At 35.3% G+C, this 17151-nt stretch overlaps 1 protein-coding gene across 50 annotated transcripts in view; it reads left to right on the top strand.

Annotated features, from left to right (window-relative positions):
* RIMS2 (regulating synaptic membrane exocytosis 2) overlaps window positions 1-17151 on the top strand; it is a 447314-nt gene that overhangs the window by 353662 nt on the left and 76501 nt on the right. For 45 of the 50 annotated variants that reach the window (XM_086881253.1, XM_086881261.1, XM_086881272.1 and 42 more), the window contains one exon: window positions 2782-2882. The exons of 1 other annotated variant lie outside the window; for it this stretch is intronic. In XM_086881253.1, coding sequence (XP_086737379.1) covers window positions 2782-2882 — 101 coding nt within the window. The remainder of the gene's footprint in view (window positions 1-2781; window positions 2883-17151) is intronic. 4 more of the 50 variants (XM_086881085.1, XM_086881038.1, XM_086881197.1 and 1 more) reach the window with 1 other exon arrangement.

The following is a 17151-nucleotide window of genomic DNA, read 5'->3' as shown; positions in this document are numbered from 1 at the left end:
TTTGGTTTGTTGACACATGCTCCATGAACAGCTCCTGACTGCAGTGGAGTCCTTAGGATAGGACTGATGTTCTACCTTGGTTACCAAACTCATGTTAAAAGCTGAAGCTTCTTATGCACCCAGACAGTTACTGAACTCTCCAGAAGTATTTTCTGCTCTTGCTAAACCCTCCCACATAGGAGTCAGCTAAGCAGAGATAAGCCAGCAGAAGTGGAGGTGATGCTAGCCCTGCATTCCCACCACTTAGTGTGCCATGATTTCATGCTGGACCACATGAATGGGAAGTGCCATGACGCTCTTTCAGCCTTTCCTACTGCCACACAGGTCACAGCTGCCTCTTGCTGAAGTTGCAGTGAGCTCAGCCCGGGGCACACAGTAACCCTGTGCTGTCTTCCTGCATGTCACTTCCATGTACAGTAGAACCAGAGCTATCTTCTGCATGATGAACTATCCACTGCCCTCGGGTTTTCCTCTTTTTGCACATAGCTGAATTCACTCACTTGTTAAAGACAGTTTCACAAATGCAGAGGAAGTCAGATTTTCCCTTAATAAGATTTTATGGAAATTGAATAATTTTTTTTCAATTTTTTTCTGTCTTGTTTTTCTCTTGAGAGAAAATAAGCTACAGATTTTGCTTGTTTTGTTGCAGAGGACTCACACCAAGACCTTCTATCTTATGCTCCCCTTTCGAGTGGCCTATTTTGTACATATCGTAGGCAATTGGATTTGTAGAAATCTAACTTTCACTTTGGCAAGTGATCATAGATAAGAATGAATATTTTCTCAAGTAATTGTTAAATTTCTAATTTATGCTCAAGAATTGTTATTTCTTCACTTGCAATTTCCTGAAATTTGGCAGAATGTCTGCAGACAAAGAAAACATGCCCTGATTTCATAATAAAACATAAGAAAAATTGAAAAGATTTTCCTTTCTGTGAAAAATGTCTCCTTTCTTACATTACTGAAAAATGACAAGAAGATTTTGATTTCAGCAGAAAATTATCTCTTTCTTTGAGAGGAGACCTGGAGTATTTTACTTCAAAAAAAATGTGTTATTTCTGTCATTGAAAAAAGAAAATATTTTCCAGTGTAAAGTTTTTCTTTCCAAGAGAAAAAATAAGTAGAGTTTTTAAAACTAGATCCTAAAAAAAGTCACTTCATCTTAATGATAAATTGATAAACACTGCTATGGTTTTTATATTGGTTGAGGAAAATTATGATAGGAAAAATGAACTGCATTTTATTTTAGAAATTTTCATTTGCTGCTCTCTTTTAATTATTTTTTTCTCTCTTTAAAACACCATTTATTTTTTCTTATTCATTTTTCTTAATTTTAATTTTTTTCAATTTTAATTTCTCTTCAAATTTTTGATGAAGTCTTTTCTTTCATGTTGTTGTAAGGTGTAAAGATAGAGAGTTAGAATACAAAAACTGGAAGCCAGAGTGTCTATAGAGAACAGAACAGCTTAGTGGTTTTGAACTCCCACTTCCTTTTACCTCCTCTCCTTCCAGATTTCCTAGTAAGTGCTGCAACATCTACCTGGCAGCTCTCATAGTATGTGCTACTACCCTTATTGTTCTCTAAAAGAAAAATACAAAGCTGAGATGCCCAGGTTCTGTGCAGAGCCCCACTTTGCTGTTAGATTATGACTTACAACTGAGGTTTAGAGTTTAAATCAGGTTTCTGTAGTGCACTGGAATCTAATAATCTCATCTCAGATCCATAAATATAGTTCATATTGCTCAATACATGCAATATACAGAAATTTTTATTTATGATTAGTAGGATTCTGAAATTTTAATCCTAGACAACTTTTACATTAAAATTATGGTCAGTTTAAGACAAATGTCAGTAAAAACTAATGCTTTTTAGCATTCGGTGGATAATGATTTATTCTTGACTTATACGAGGTTTAAGTGGAAAAGAATCAAACTTATGTGTGTATGACAGCTAATAATATTTGGTTTGAAAATCATTTCTGAGCTGTTGTCTTCGTTTCATTTTTCTATTTCTTAGTCTTCCACCTCAGCTTTGGCACTGGCTTCCTTATTATTTTACACAGTAAATTACAGTATTACAGTACCAGTTTGTTGAAACCAGCTACTCCCTGGGTCACGTAGTGAGACCCATCCCTGACTGAAACTAACCACGTGCTTTATCCAAGAAGAATGAATCCTGAAATTGTTCTTGAAGCTGTGTTTCATTAGAATGTAATACAGTGATGCCACTGGGTGGCTCTTTAAGATTCCTTTAGTCTTTCTTTGAATTTTTGGAGCATACTAAAATATACTCAAATAGTAAATGGAAGGTCTGCTAGTCTGTGGGTGTTACTTGATTATTAATTTGATATGTCACACTATAATAAATGCAGAACCAGAATCTCTACACAAAATAAGCAGGTTATCTTTGCATTCCTCCTTGTTAAATAAAAGACTCAATTTCCCTTGAATATTCTTGAAATAGCAAAATTATATTCTATGGAAACATTGTGTTTCATTTATATTGATTTTTTTCTCACAAAGTTGGCTGCATTTGAATTGTGTAGATAATATAACACTTATTAAGATTCTGCTGAAATACTTATCTGCTATCTTCCTCCTGTTACAACTTTTTGATTTTCTGCAAAATCATAATTCAGGAACAAAATTACATGCACAGAATTTAAGTAAATCAAATTTCATCTCTTTCTGTTAAAACTTCCATGAGCATAATTTTAACCTTGGAAATGATGACTGTTTGTGTACTTATTTCCTTTTTTTCTTCTGTTTTTAACTTAACAGGTGCAGTGGATGTAGAAGAAAGGAGTCGCCAAATGAAAATGAACAAGTACAAACAGGTAGCAGGATCAGATTCCAGGCTGGAACAAGATTATCATACTAAGGCAAGGGAGTTTTGTTTTGAAAAGCAACAAAATATGCTAAAGTGAAATATTCAACATCCTATTAGAAAGCAATAGATGAGTGCCAGGTTGTTTCTCCAGTAAAAGTTTCTTGTGTGTCTGTAATAAAATTATGGAAATGTGCAGCGAAACACTTAACACACAGTGGTCTTGATTATTAAAATTTAAGAAGGATAAGTTAAAGCAAATGAAAGAAACAGTGTAATTGTCTATCAGAATGAACAGTAGTGCCATGATTTAAAAACTCAAAGAGAAAGAAAAAATATGTTTATTGAGTGACTGATGGCATGAGAGATATTGAAACGTATTCATGGCTTTCATATAGTTGAACAGAGTTATCTTGATCTGTTGAAAACTGGAAGATGCAGTGTTATAGTTTAATAGTGGCTTTTTAGCACTTGGAAAAGTGTTTTATAAACCAACAAAAGCTTTCATCCCAATTGTGGCAGGTTGCCAAGAATCTGAATATCTACATAGCAGTATAACCTTAAATATATTATCCAAAATTTCCTGCTATCTGGAGCAGGGTCATGTCATATAGAGTGTGTTAATTAAAATAATCAAGATATTTTCAATTTAAATTTCTATTATACAAAAATAATTTAGTGTCCTCTAAAAGACTTCATTAATTTAGGTCACATTTTAAGTGGAAAACACAAGATTTCTGACCTATAAAATCTGGCTGAGGAAAAGATGTCTGGTTTGTAATTTTATTTCCAGGTTTTTTTTCCTTGCTTCCAGGATTGGCAAAGCTACTGCAAAATGAGACATTTAATATTTGAATGCAAATAAAACATCAAACATTTATTTTTTATTATTATTATTATTATTATTATTATTATTATTATTATTATTATTATTATTATTATTATTAGTTTTGCAGATAATGTAGTCTAATACACTTGATATAATTACTTTCTAGAATATACATTTCATTATGGGAAAATAGAAGTGCTTTAGCAAAGTCCATTTCCAAATGGAAAGTCCTGTTAATGAAAACAGAATTGACAAAACCAAGACCATGAAAATGGCTTAAGATAATTTAAAACTCTGTAGATGTGCTGCATGGTTATTTGGGTATTTTGCAAATGTAGTTTTAACTGCACAAAGCATAGGAATGTTTATGAACATGTAAGAGGGACTTGGATACTGTTTAGCTGTTTCTTTTATTTTTGCACTTATGGCAAAGTGTTTGTTGTTGGCTTTGAAAGGTGTTACCTTTGAGAGATGAGCATAATATTGTCAGTGGACCTTATGGGAAGTGTTGTGATTGTATGTACCTCAAAAATATGACTTTCATGTATTGTATGTATAACTAGAGTTAATCTGCTTATTTTCCTGCTCCCCCAATGCTTAACTGAAATTTGAGTCAGAAGTAGGACTGGTGCAGATTAAATTGGTTCTCATGTAAAGGAGTTAGAACATGACTACCTGAGGAAGTATTTTCCACCCTTGTTTTTCCATTTCACCTACACCATTGGTGTACTGGGCCTCACTCTACATCTTCTATCTTTTTAATTAAAGTTTTACCTTCAGTATTATTGGAATGTATTAAAGAGGAAAATTATAAATGGAATTATTTTATGAATATGGCAGTTTTATTTATTGCACACATCAAAAAATGTCTCCAGAAATAAACAGTTAATTTTCTCTTCTGCTTAAGTGTAGTTTCAGTGCTTGAAAATGAGTTAAAAATATTTATTCTATCAACCAACCTGTGGAACTAGACACCGAATATTCACATATATATATATATATAGTTATTCAATATGCATTCTTAAAATTGTGTAGTTTCAAAGCCATGTGAGAACCGTAACTCTCATAAGCCATATGAGAGTTTTGTCTTCACCTTTTTAATACCACTGCTTCAATTTCCCTTAATTAAATTTCTATATTATCTTGAGACAGAAAACGAGTAAATGAAACTTATCTACCTGGTTTCTACAAAAATTCTTTTGGAATCATGAACTGAAGCACATATGTTGAATGCAGACTGAAATGTTCTGTACAGTGTACAGTGACTTTGATTTTTTTAGACTTCTTAACTGGCACAAGCAGGCACTCATGAGTGCCATGCTTGAGAAAGATGTTATTAAGTAGGCATTAAGCCACATTCAGGAAAGCCAGCACATAGAATTTTCTTTTACCTTTTCTGTTCTATTTCTTTCCTTAAATAGACATCAACAGGTCAACAGCATCTTTACGTCCCTCTTGATTAAGTTAAGAAAAAATATCCAATATCCTTCCTTGTTGAGAAGGCAAAAGCTATAAAAGTAGAAGTTCTAATACATATTGAAATATATTGAAATATTAAAATAGGTATCCTGTATTACATCTCTAGATTTGTTCAACCTCTGGAAGTCAGTACTAGAGATTTCAGAGGAAAGTACATACCCTTCTGTGGTGCATAGTCATACATTAAGAAGTTTGTGGGAAAAGTTTAATTCTAGACCTCAGAGTTCTTAGAGGCTGCTGAAATATGAAATTGATTCTCCCTTATATTTTCTTCCTCATGACTGATGAAGATTGTATTTCTATTATTCTTATTCGTGCCTCATTGTTCTTGGAACAATAATTCTGCTTCCATAATATTTTGTATGCATTAGTTTAGCAGGGTGCAAAAGACTTATTTCCTTAAATAAGCAAATAACAAAATAAGCTTCCTTCAGAAGCTGCTGAGGTGTGGTTTCAGGACAGACATATGGAAAGCAAGTAATATATTAACTTTCATATAAATATTTACAGCTAAGCAGATAAGAGAAGGCACTAAGGATTAAGTAAATTAATTTCTGGTTTTGGAACTATTTATTTCTGCTTATTGGGTACTAGTAAACTTGTACAAAATAGGATATATACTAAAGTCTGAATTGCAGTGCTGGTAGATGTGGACATACTGGAAAACCTGAATTATGGAAATAAAGGGAAAATGCTCAGTAGCACAAGAGTGTTCCACCAGAGGCAAAATTAGCCATTTACCATACTCTACAACACCAGTCTGTTTTGTGTAATTTCCCTCAAGAATCTTTCTGTGACTAGTTTATTGTTTTGCATAAGAACTAAGCTTCCCAGCTCTAAATTGTTAAGCCAGAGGTACTGTGAAGAGGGAAGGGTCAGGATGGGAGCTGAGCAAGCCACAGGCTGGACTCACGTAGTTCACATTTTGTAGAACTGGCCTTTGGAGTCGCTTCCCAAACTACCTCATCAAACCTCTCTGAACCTTTCTGCCTTGCCTCCTGCTTCATACTCCCACCATTCAACAGATTAGTAGTACTGTGTTTGGTGAGCAGCATCTTCCCCTGGCCATTCCCACCAGTGCTCAGATTCAGGAATTCCTGCAAATTTAGGATGAAGGCTGTGAGAAGTCCTGTCATTACTCTGTCCTCACCCCATGACTCGAACATGCACAGTGGATCAGCTGAGGAGAGTTAAAAAGCTTTGTTCCTACTGAGAAAAAAAGAGAGAAGATACTCCTGGTGCATAGAACACTAGAAGTGTTTGCAGTCAGTGTGAAATCAGTGTAGAATCAAGAGAGAATTCCATTTACCCAGGCTAATATTAGCCACTACAGAGAAGTCTGATCACTGATGTCAAACTAAAGGGAGCTGGATTTGCTGGAGTTGCAACAGTGAAAAACTATGGCTTTCTTTAGGAACAAAGGTAAAACAGAGCCTGACAACTAGCTGACACAGATTTAAACCTCTAAGTATCTTGAGACTCATTTTATTTGTTTTATTAGGGAAAAAGAAATAATGACCTTCAAAAAGGCAGAGAAATCCAGTTACATAATATAGCAATTAGTAATAGTCAGTAATGCAGTAATTAGTAATAGAGCATGTTAGAGCAACAAGAAATAAAGTTGGGATAAAAGAGGTAAAAGAGCAGATAAAAACTGTTTGTTTTTTTTTTTGCTGAACAAGCTTATTTAGCCAAATGTAACAAAGAGTACATTAAATACAGAATAATACAGAACATCAAAGAGGATTTCCTAACTCGACCTTTAATGATTCATATTGATGATAAGGCTGAAACTTTCTGCATCATCAGATGTATATAAAGCTGCAGTTCCTAATAATCAATAATCACGATTTAAGTTTTAGTTACAAGCATAATTCTCTGTGTTTGGTGTAGGAGAATAGTACTATAAGGCATGTTAGCATTCTACATTGTGATCTTCTAGCCTGATAACAAGACCAAGACAAATTAAGCTGTGAAAAAGGAGAGTCGAGCATGTTTTTAGCTCTTTGTAGTAGTGTAGATGCAGCATGCAGACACAGAACAGCTGCAGCTCTTCAGAATGAGACACTTTGATTCAGCAATGAATCAAGTACAACCTTATGGGATTTCTGTGTGACAGAATGTGAAAAAGGTAAGATCTGGAGGTGGAAGAGGCTGAATTTGAATGGCTCAGAAGCAGATATCAACTGTAAGGTCTCACAAAGTGCCAAAGATGCTGCCAAGAGCTGCCTTTTCCCTCTGCAACCTGCAGTAAGTAGTTGTGCCATAGGTACAGCTACGTGTGAAATCCTCTGACCTGTGCTGTTGACTGAAAGATTTCATTTAATGGTGTTTTGGGAATCCCTTTGTCTCCTCCTTAAAAATCCAAGCAGAGCAGTACACAGAGCAGCAAAGAGTGCTAGCAGAAGCACTCACCACCTTTCTTCTTGAAACCCTTGTGGAGAAGGGAATTAAACAAACATTCAACTAAAGGGATGTTGGGAACTTTGATATTTTGCTGCATACAAGCTGTATTAGATTTATATGGATTTTATATTGACACCTGGTTTAGAGTTCTTGGAGGATAATGAGATGCCTGGTAATAATTTGATAATTTATAATAATTATTAAAATACCTCTTTGATCTATAATTGTTTCTTACAACTGATGCTGTTAAGGAAATTAGTTAGAAATATTCAAAATATTCAAAATACTAAATGGAGGCTATTTAGATATCCATATGCCCTCAAAACAGTTCATAAGTTGTTTTGTGTATACTTCTTTTTAACATACCAGTTTAAATTTTAAAATTTTAAATATCTGGATAAAACTTGGAGAAACAAAATAATTTGAATGGAGATGTGATGGAGAATAATTAAAAAAGTAAAGACTAACACAGATAAGGCCACACACAAATATTCAGTGCAGTAAATTTCTGTAGAGTGCTCATATAGCTAAGGGCCTAACTAGTAGAATTTGATAGGCTTACAAATGGGAATATCACTGTGTAGTTCCCTGCATCTTCCCATTGCCCACCTGTACACCAATAAGGTCTTATCTTTGGAAAATAAATCAAACACCAGTTAGACCAACTAAGAATTTCCCAGGTGAGAAAACATTTTACTTATTACTTGTTCAATGGCTTTTGTGTATTCCTATGGACTAATGAGTATTGTACTTTGGGCCAGAAACTTGGTAGCTCAGCCAGCTGGTCTGGAAGGACAGGTACTGTCACTGCCAACAACCTGTGAGTGCTCAAGGATTTCACTGTATTTTTAATACCAGTTTTTTTTTAATAAATTGCTGAAATGGAAGTTCTGGTTCCTCTAAGTACAGGATTTAAAGCTCAATTATAAGACTTAAAAATATATCTAGATGAAATAAATTCAGAATTCTAGAATTGAACTCTATATGCATGGTAATGTAGAAAATACCTCTTCTTTAATTTCTATTTTTATCAAACTGTGTTTTGCTGATGTGTTAGAATTCATTTAGTGACTTTGCATATAGATGTGGGTTGCTATGATTTCTAGTATTTTCTTCCTCTGTGAAAAATGTGCAAACTCTCAGAAAATATTCCTGTTGCTGTCATTTTTCTTTTCCGTTAAATTCAAGCATTCTTTTAATTTATTTTGGCTTTGATAATTTTGTCATTTTTTTTTAAATCTTGAGTAGCCATGTCTATATCAGAAATTTAGAGTATTTTTAAATGTAACTGTGTTTTAATGTATTTTTAATGTTAACTGTGGTTAACAAAAGTTCTGCATTCACATATGATGATCGTGGCTGAAGTTTTAACATCTGAAAGGAGACTGATGTTGGCTGTCTTTAGCTGTTGACAGATACTTTCTCTTGTCACACATTTTCTTAGATTTTCTGTAAGCTTCTATTGGTAATCATGTTTAGAAAGAAGAGGCTAAATGCATTACAGAATGTTATTTAAGCACCTTATAATTTTACAATGGATCTTAAAGAGAAAAAATGACCCCAAAAGTAAAAAAAATAAACCCATCATTCTATTTTTGCTCTGAATTTTCAATAGTTATAAGAGTCAACAAGGAAAAAAAAAGAGCTTTCAATCGCAGATAATTTGGCTTTCATTAAAAAAGCACAAATTCTAAGTGTAACACAGTCTTTTGTTTTATAGCAATGAGTTGAATATTCTTTTGCAAAACGCAAGTGCTAATATACAGCAAATTTGATATAAAAAGCTTTCTGTAAAAGCCAGGTTCAATTGAGCATTGTAACCATTCCATTAATAATCACATTTTAAATTCACCTGGGTGATGTTTTGATCAACTTCCATCCAGAGCAATCATTGCAATTTACCTTAAATCCTTTTATCCTTTATATAATAGAATATATTTTCTTTTCTGAACGGCTTTATGCAGACAAGTGAATTGCTAAACTGTTAATCTTTTGGTTCAGAGCAGCTGTCTTTTCATAGGAAACTCAATTATTTTTGTGTACATTTTTCATCTGAATTTAAGCTGTAAAGTTCCAAGATGCTATTGAACTAAGTGGCAATTATTGTGCAAAATAATGTGAATATGCTTGCATTAATTATTTAAGTTTTTCTGAAACTGATGTTATGCTGATAATAAGTGAGAAAATCTACTGGAAAAAAGAAGGAAAAAAACTAACTGGGAAATACGTACTAAATATCTGGGTGCCAATGAGTGACAATCAAAAATAGAGAATATATAAAGTTAATTGAATTGCTGCAACAATCAGGGAACTCTAAGAAATGGGAATCTGTCATATCATGTATCACACCAGTTTCTGGTACTTAATTTTGTGCCATGCAAATATGTACAAAAAAGTTATTATTCAGATTTGAAATACAGGTCTAGAGTAGTGGCTCCATGATGGAAACGTGTTTGCTAGATCAATTTTCTAGACTACTGACCTTGAAAATGCGGGAAAGTGTGGCACACACTTAGAAAGGACAAACCTAAAATTTTAGTGCAGAGCTTGCATGGAGCCTGCTTAAATGTGTAGGATTCAAAATGAACCATAGAATAATAGAATGGCCTGAGTTGGAATGGACCTTAAATATCATCTGCTTCCTATCCCTCTCCTCTGGGCAGGGTCACCTTCCACTAGACCAGGCTGCTCAAAGCTCCATCCAGCCTGGTCTTGATCACTTGCACGGATGTGGCATCCTCAATCCATCCACATCCATCTGGGCAACCTTTTCCAGTGCCTCAACACCCTCAAGAATTCTTCCTAATATCTTATCTATTTTTCCAATTTAAAGCCATTACCCCTCACTCTATCACTACTGGCTCTTGTAGAAATCATTCTCTGGTTTTCTTTACTGGAGGCTTCTCTAAAGTCTCCCTGGAGCCTTCCCTTCTCCAAACTGAAGAAGCAGGACCTTTGTCTGCTTCACAGAGCGTGGCTCAAAAGGGACAGAGCACTGCCAGATGTGGAGGCAGGAATGCTGGCTGCCCCTTGCCTCACACCCCTCCTGTCCTGCCCAGCTCCAGGAGGTGCTCCTGGGACAGCCCCTGGAGAGCTGCTCCCTGCTTAGCTGAGCACATCTTAGAGGGAGGATTTGCCCAGAGTTTACTGTTACCATTTGTAACAGCTAGAATAATGTTTTAGTGGTGTGGATGTTTTCTTAAGCTGATTTTCTGTGATAGCAACCCCAAAATTATCAGTGAAAATTTAAGCAGTTTATCAAATTTTTTCCAAATAAATAGGTTTGTTATTTTGAGGACTTTTTGCCAGCTGTTACACAGGAAAGAATGCTATGTGTGTCTATCAGATTTTTCTGTGGATTTTTGATTCTTATTTTAGTAAGTACCTTAACTACCTACACAGTTATTTTTCATGAATATAACCATGGCTTCAAGCATCTGTACTGCAAGTAGTTCATAGGAAGGATTTAAGGAGATGTAGCACACAGCCATTATTCTGAAAAAGGTGGTTCTGCACAATGGAGCTAATCAAAGTGGGGTCAGGACCTTGAAGTTTCAGCATAGGGAGGTTTTTTGTAAAGCCTCAATGCCTCCAGCAACTCATAGTGAGAATGTTACCAAGACATGAAATTACCTCTGTGTCCTTTCTAACCTCTGGTATTCTTTACTGTTGTTTCTGGGAACTAAAGGCTTTGCTTACAAGAACTGGTATTGTTTAGCACTGGGGAACAGAATATTTTCTTTAGTAATTTATCAGGAGGAGTATTATCCTCCATCTGCAGATGGAAATCATTGTTTTACCAGAGATTTCACTGACAGTCTGGAGTTAGTGAATAATAACAGGAAATAACACATTTTGTCTGAGGTTCTGCTTGTTCTATCGCAGTAAAATTATTCTGATGTATCTTTTTTCTTCAAAATTTGAGTGACATCATGTAAAAAACAATTCTGGTGACTTGCATATTTCTGCAGTTTAGTCTGAAACTATGAGATAATTAATAATATCTGGACTTTAATTACCATATGATTTTCTATAAAAGAAATTCAAAACACTGTGGCATAGTGGTCTGTAAGTAAGGGACAATAACTTAAATTCACTTCTGGCTAATAGGCTGACTCTCAGTTTCAAGAACTGTAAAGAAGCAGATTGGGTTATCACCCAAAAGGGAGGCAGTTTAAAATGTTTACAGAACTTTTGATCTCAGAATAGATCCAATCTAAGTACCTGTCTTGTAAAATGAACTAAATTCCTCTTGTGGTTTCAGGTTTTTAATTTGTTAATTATTTTTTGATTTTTTCTTTTCTGAAAATGTTACATACTATTGCCCTAGTGTTTAAGGGGTTTCTGTGGTGAAGATGAAATTGTAAATAATTAATAAATGTTGCATCTTTTCAGTAAAAGTCAACTCAGATTAACCTTACACGCAAGCAAAGGTAAATCGTAGTATTTAAAATGAGATATGGGAGACATAATTAGTAAATGTTTTCTAATTACTCCCTCAAGGACAATGACTGAGAGAAAAAGATAATTCAGTTTTTCTGATCTGTAGAAGCAGTTTTCTTGGTCAGGATCTCCCTGCAGCCTTTTTTTCACTAGTTGCAATAAAACAAGAGTAAAGCTGCAGAGAAAATATGTTTTAGGGAAAATAATTTTTCTAAGCAGTTTACCTGGTTTATGGATTGATAAGGAAATGGTGGTATCTGTATCTTGCAGATTTGTTTCTCCTTTAGCTTGAAATGAATCAGCAGAAAATTTTCAGAAAAATTACCAGCTGAGTTTACATATTCTTATTGTGCAGGGATTTTCCGAGACGTATCCTAATAACCGGTGAAAACAAAAGATTAAGAAAAAAATGTGTGTGATGTCCCCTCAAACCATGCTTGATTTTGCAGGCTATCCTCTGATATCTGTGGATTTAGGGACTTGAAAAGTGGAATCATAGATGTATAAAGATATATTTATATCCTGTTCTTGAACAATTGTGGCCTTAGGCACTTCTGCTTACAAGGACAAGAGTTCACCAGATGGCCATGTGTCAATCCAGCTGTTCTCTTCAGCATGAATTCTTTTGAAGGTGCTGTGTCCCAGGACAAATCTGGTGAAAGGCATATTAAATGTTACACAGTGAAGGAAGGATTAAGGGGGAAGTTCATATTTCTGTTCTTAAGCCATCAGGTATGCTGAAATACTTAACAGGCTTTTGGGTTGAAATAAAATGTAATGAAATAGAAACTGTAGTAAGAAAAGATGGTTGCTTTGCCATCTTTTTATTTTATTTGTATTTGTTTTCATGAGACCAGAGGACTGAAAAAATTATGGAAATTATGTTTAAAATTCAGGTTAATGTATTAAAAAATGCATAAACTGCATATTATTTGATTTCCTAGCTTGTATATGCAAAGTAACATCTCAAAGATGCCCAAATTAAGTAGAACAATCATAGACAAAAGAGGTTTTTTTTTAAACAGAAACTCTGCCTTGTTACTTCAAAAAATAAGCCAGATGCCAGGACTATATGAAGTGCAAAACTTTTGAGTGCAGTGGTGGCAGAAATGGAATGTGAACCACTTGAGGAATGGAAACAAATAGAAGAACCATACTTTGATTCAGTTTATCCAATGTGAATAGGATGTACTAGTGTTAGAAGACCAATATGGAGCAGAAAAAGCAGAGTTATCACTGGACCCATTGAGTAAGTGTAGGCTCACCAGGCTGTTCTACAAACATGCTGAAGTTCACCAGGAGATAAAGTACTGGAGATACTATTAAATGTAATTGCACAGTAGATTGGGAAGTCCCTGGATACCTGTGTTTTGCAACTGCCATGACTTAAACAGCCCAGACTTTTTATAGTGAACTGTGTCTGTGATGATGCATCTTCAGGAGTCTTGACATGGTGCTGTGGGTTCCTAAAGGATTGCTGGTGTCCATTTTAAACAAATATTCTTCCTTCTGTGTAAGACAGAATAGTTATTGTGTGGCAGTCAAAAAAGATCCTGGGGAATGTGAGAAGATGTACATTAGAGTTTGTTACCCACCATCACATAGCCAGACTGTGGACCCATTTCTCTGAAGTAAAACTTGGTGACTGACTTTGCCCTGTTTTATACAGCAGCTGAAACTCTGGTGGACATTGGCAGCATGAAAAGGAAATTGGGTAGTAAATGTTTCAAAGAAATCATTGGAAGAGCTTTGTTTTATTTTCCATTTTGTATACTTTCCTGAATTCCTTTCACATTGGAAAAGGGGGGATGATTGTTGGATATCCTGCCCTTAATTATGATTGCATGGTTCTTCTTTTGAAGCTCTTATTTATTCACCTTCATATTATGTAGTCTCATATTTCTTCAAGATCTTCACTTTTTATCAAAAACTGTTGGGAATATTCTGGTTAGGGAATGCATTCTGTGGTTCACTTATAACTTGATACAAGGCATCAGCTCTTGTAATGAGATGAAGTTCATCCACAGGACATATAAGATTTTTGATTCCTTCTAGTTTACATAGTCAATTATAGCTGTTTCACCTTGTGCTGCACCTGGGTCTCTCTTTTGCCTCAATTAATCTGTCAGCATCAGCTTTATTATTCCAGCTGTCAAAACTCCTCCTAAACGTATCAATTACCTTGGTAAATAATAGAAAGCAGTTACCTTCACTTTTAAAGATGATGTCTGATTATCTAGTAGATGAGGCATACCAGCAAAGGGGTCCATGGTGTAGCTGTGGTGTCATGTCTCAGAATCTTGTTTAAATTATGTTTATGATTTGATGTAGAAGCTTTCTCTATGTGTAATTATTTTAAAATAGCTTTTGATGAAATATTAGGAGACATCTGCTTGACCATCATAAACCCTATATTTTCACTCCAATGTGTAAAACATCTTAGTTTGCCTTTTGGGAATTTTTTTGTGGTGATGCTTATAATTATTCCTCTCTTGGTTTATTTGTCTTTTACTTTATCTTAAGCAACAGCTTTTCAACCACTGTTTTTTTCAAAGAAGAGATGGTATTTTAAACAATGTCTGTGATTTTGAACAGTCTGGAATAATGTGGTAACTTTATATATTCCAGCAGAAAGTTTGCAGTTCTCTCTTCTTTCAGATTTTTTTTTAAATTTGGTCCTGACTTAAATTAAGATTAAATAATAACATTTAGTTCCCTAGACTAGATGAAAGAATGTGAATTAATTCTGCATCAATAACAGCTTGATTTCAGAACAGTTATTAGTGCAGTTGAAATTAGAGGTTGCCTTGATATTCCAAAAGTGATATTGTATGGAAAAACCCATGAGAGAAAAAGCTACTTGATGTTTGAAAATTATTACAGGAACACATTTTTTTGTAGGAAGACAAACTTGTTGACAAGCTAATTTTTAAACTCACTTAAAGAGCTGCCTTACTGCTTCCTACTTCAACAAATATTTACAGGATCTGTAAGTTCTCTTGAAGTAATGCCAGAATATTTTTCTAGTATTTTCTCCTGTATTTATATAACATTGTGCACTTAGAAATTTCTTTTAAAAATTACACCATATGCCAACATATGTGAAGCTGATGGCTTTTTGTCTTTTGATTTGGCTTGCCTCTGGACTACTTCCCTCTAGATTTCCAGTTGTCCCTAGGCACTGATACATTGGTTTCTTCTGTATTCCTTCTGCCCTTGCAGTTTCAGTTTCAACTCCTGTGTCACCCTGACCCACAGGATGACAGAGTAATTTGGGCTGGAGAGGACCTCAAGAGCTGTCTAGTCCAGCCCTTAGTAGGAGTCCAAAGCAAGCTCAGTGTGACATTAGTACAGGTTCCTCAGGGCTTTAGCTGGTCAGGTCTTGCAAACATTCAAGGATGTATGTTTATTTGTCTTTTACTTTACTCTACTGTACCTATGGTAAAAATGTGCCTACTTATACCAGTCAGAGCTGCTGTGAATTGCTTGGCTCTGTCTTTTTGATGCTCTCCCCTGTATGATCTGATGAGCTGCTGTTAGATGCTCCCATAGCCATCACTGCTCCAGTCAGAACGAGCCCAGCTCCCCCAGCCAGCTTGATGGCCTTCCAAAAAACTTAATCTAATTTATCAATGTCAGTGTTTCACTTTGGGTCTCAAAACTGCTTACAATATTCTAGATGCAAGCTAATGACTGCTGAATAGAGGGTAATAATCTCTCCTCTTAGTCTCCTTGTGCTCAAGTCAGTACAACCAAGGCTGCCCTTCTGTCCTGCCAAGGCCCACTGCTGACTCTATCATTTCCATTGTTGTTTTCCTTCCCTAATTTTGTGGTAGGATGCTATGTGCAGCATCGATTAGTTCCATAGTTAAATCAGGTTTTAGGAACTCCTTTACAAGACTGCATATGTGAGTACTGGTGAGTTAAACTGATAGATGACACCACACTACAAAGGGAAGGATGTGAAAACTTTTGAAGAAAGTTTTTTTCACATGTTCAATAGAAACATGAATTTTTCTATTGAAAAACAATCCTTTTATTGATGTTTTAATTGATGGCCTAAATTTATTGGAAATTTGGATGGTTTAGAAGGTAGGTTTTGCAAATCAGATTACAATCAATTCTTTTGATTCAAGGTAGAAGTGGATTGGAATGTTTTGTATACTGAGGGAAAAAATTTATTCCATAAGGAATGGGATTGATGGATGAATGGATAGAGAAACACTGTGCATGCAGCAAGATTTACTGGTCCAGGCACTGTACTGCTCAGAAGTAACAGCACAAGAAAGCTCTCTCCTTTATGTTGGAGCAAGGCAAGAATGCCAGTAGAGGTGTACAGGGCCGGGCTCAGGAGTTCAAAAGGTGCTGAATACAAAGCAACAACTGACTGAAGTGAGAACAGTTGGAACAATGTGACTCAGCAGATGAAAATTATAGGGTTAAAAAGGTAGGAGGATCCAGGAATTAGAAATAAAAAGGAGGAAGATAGGATAGAATCCAGGACTACTGTGCAGAAGACAGGATCAGCAGCCAAGAATGAGTCTAAGGTAGACTCATTCTATGAGGCTGCAGCTCATATTGAGAAGCCCAAGGCAACTGTGGATTTCATTATGTACCTAACACAAGAGCAGTGCAAGAATTAATCTGCTGAGGGAGAGCTGTGTGCCGTGTGATAGCTAAAGCAAAACTGGCAAAGGCAGGCCTGGCTGGCTGTACCTCAATTGTTTTGATGGATCTTGACAGGAGTGACAATGTAAATACAGATTATTGAGCTGGCTATGTATAAATTATATAAAAGGGCAGATGAATCATAGTCTTCATCTTGAGTTTGTGTGTATGCAAGCTAAAGATAAACATACACTGTATGTACTCATTTGTACGTGGTATTTTATAAAAACCTCTGATTTTTTTTTTGTTTTATATAAATCTAATGTTATTGTTGTAATTATTAGTAAGTGGCTTTATTTTTAATGGCAGACTTCATTAGGCAGCCATGAACAAAAGTTTTAGAAGGAATCAAACAATCCAGTAACATTCATTCAAATGATGTGTGGCAATAGCTAAAATTTGCAATGCCTTTAGAAGTTGTGAATTCACACCGAGAGGTATAGAACATTTCAAACTGCTGTGCTCTGGCTGCTTGAGAGCTTTTGTTAGTGAGTCAAAG

Source organism: Cyanistes caeruleus, chromosome 1 (genome assembly GCF_971803275.1).
Source record: "Cyanistes caeruleus chromosome 1, bCyaCae1.hap1.1, whole genome shotgun sequence".
Taxonomy (NCBI): Eukaryota; Metazoa; Chordata; class Aves; order Passeriformes; family Paridae; genus Cyanistes; species Cyanistes caeruleus.
The sequence above is the reverse complement of the archived record's forward strand: the minus strand, read 5'-3'. Positions and strand labels throughout refer to the sequence as shown.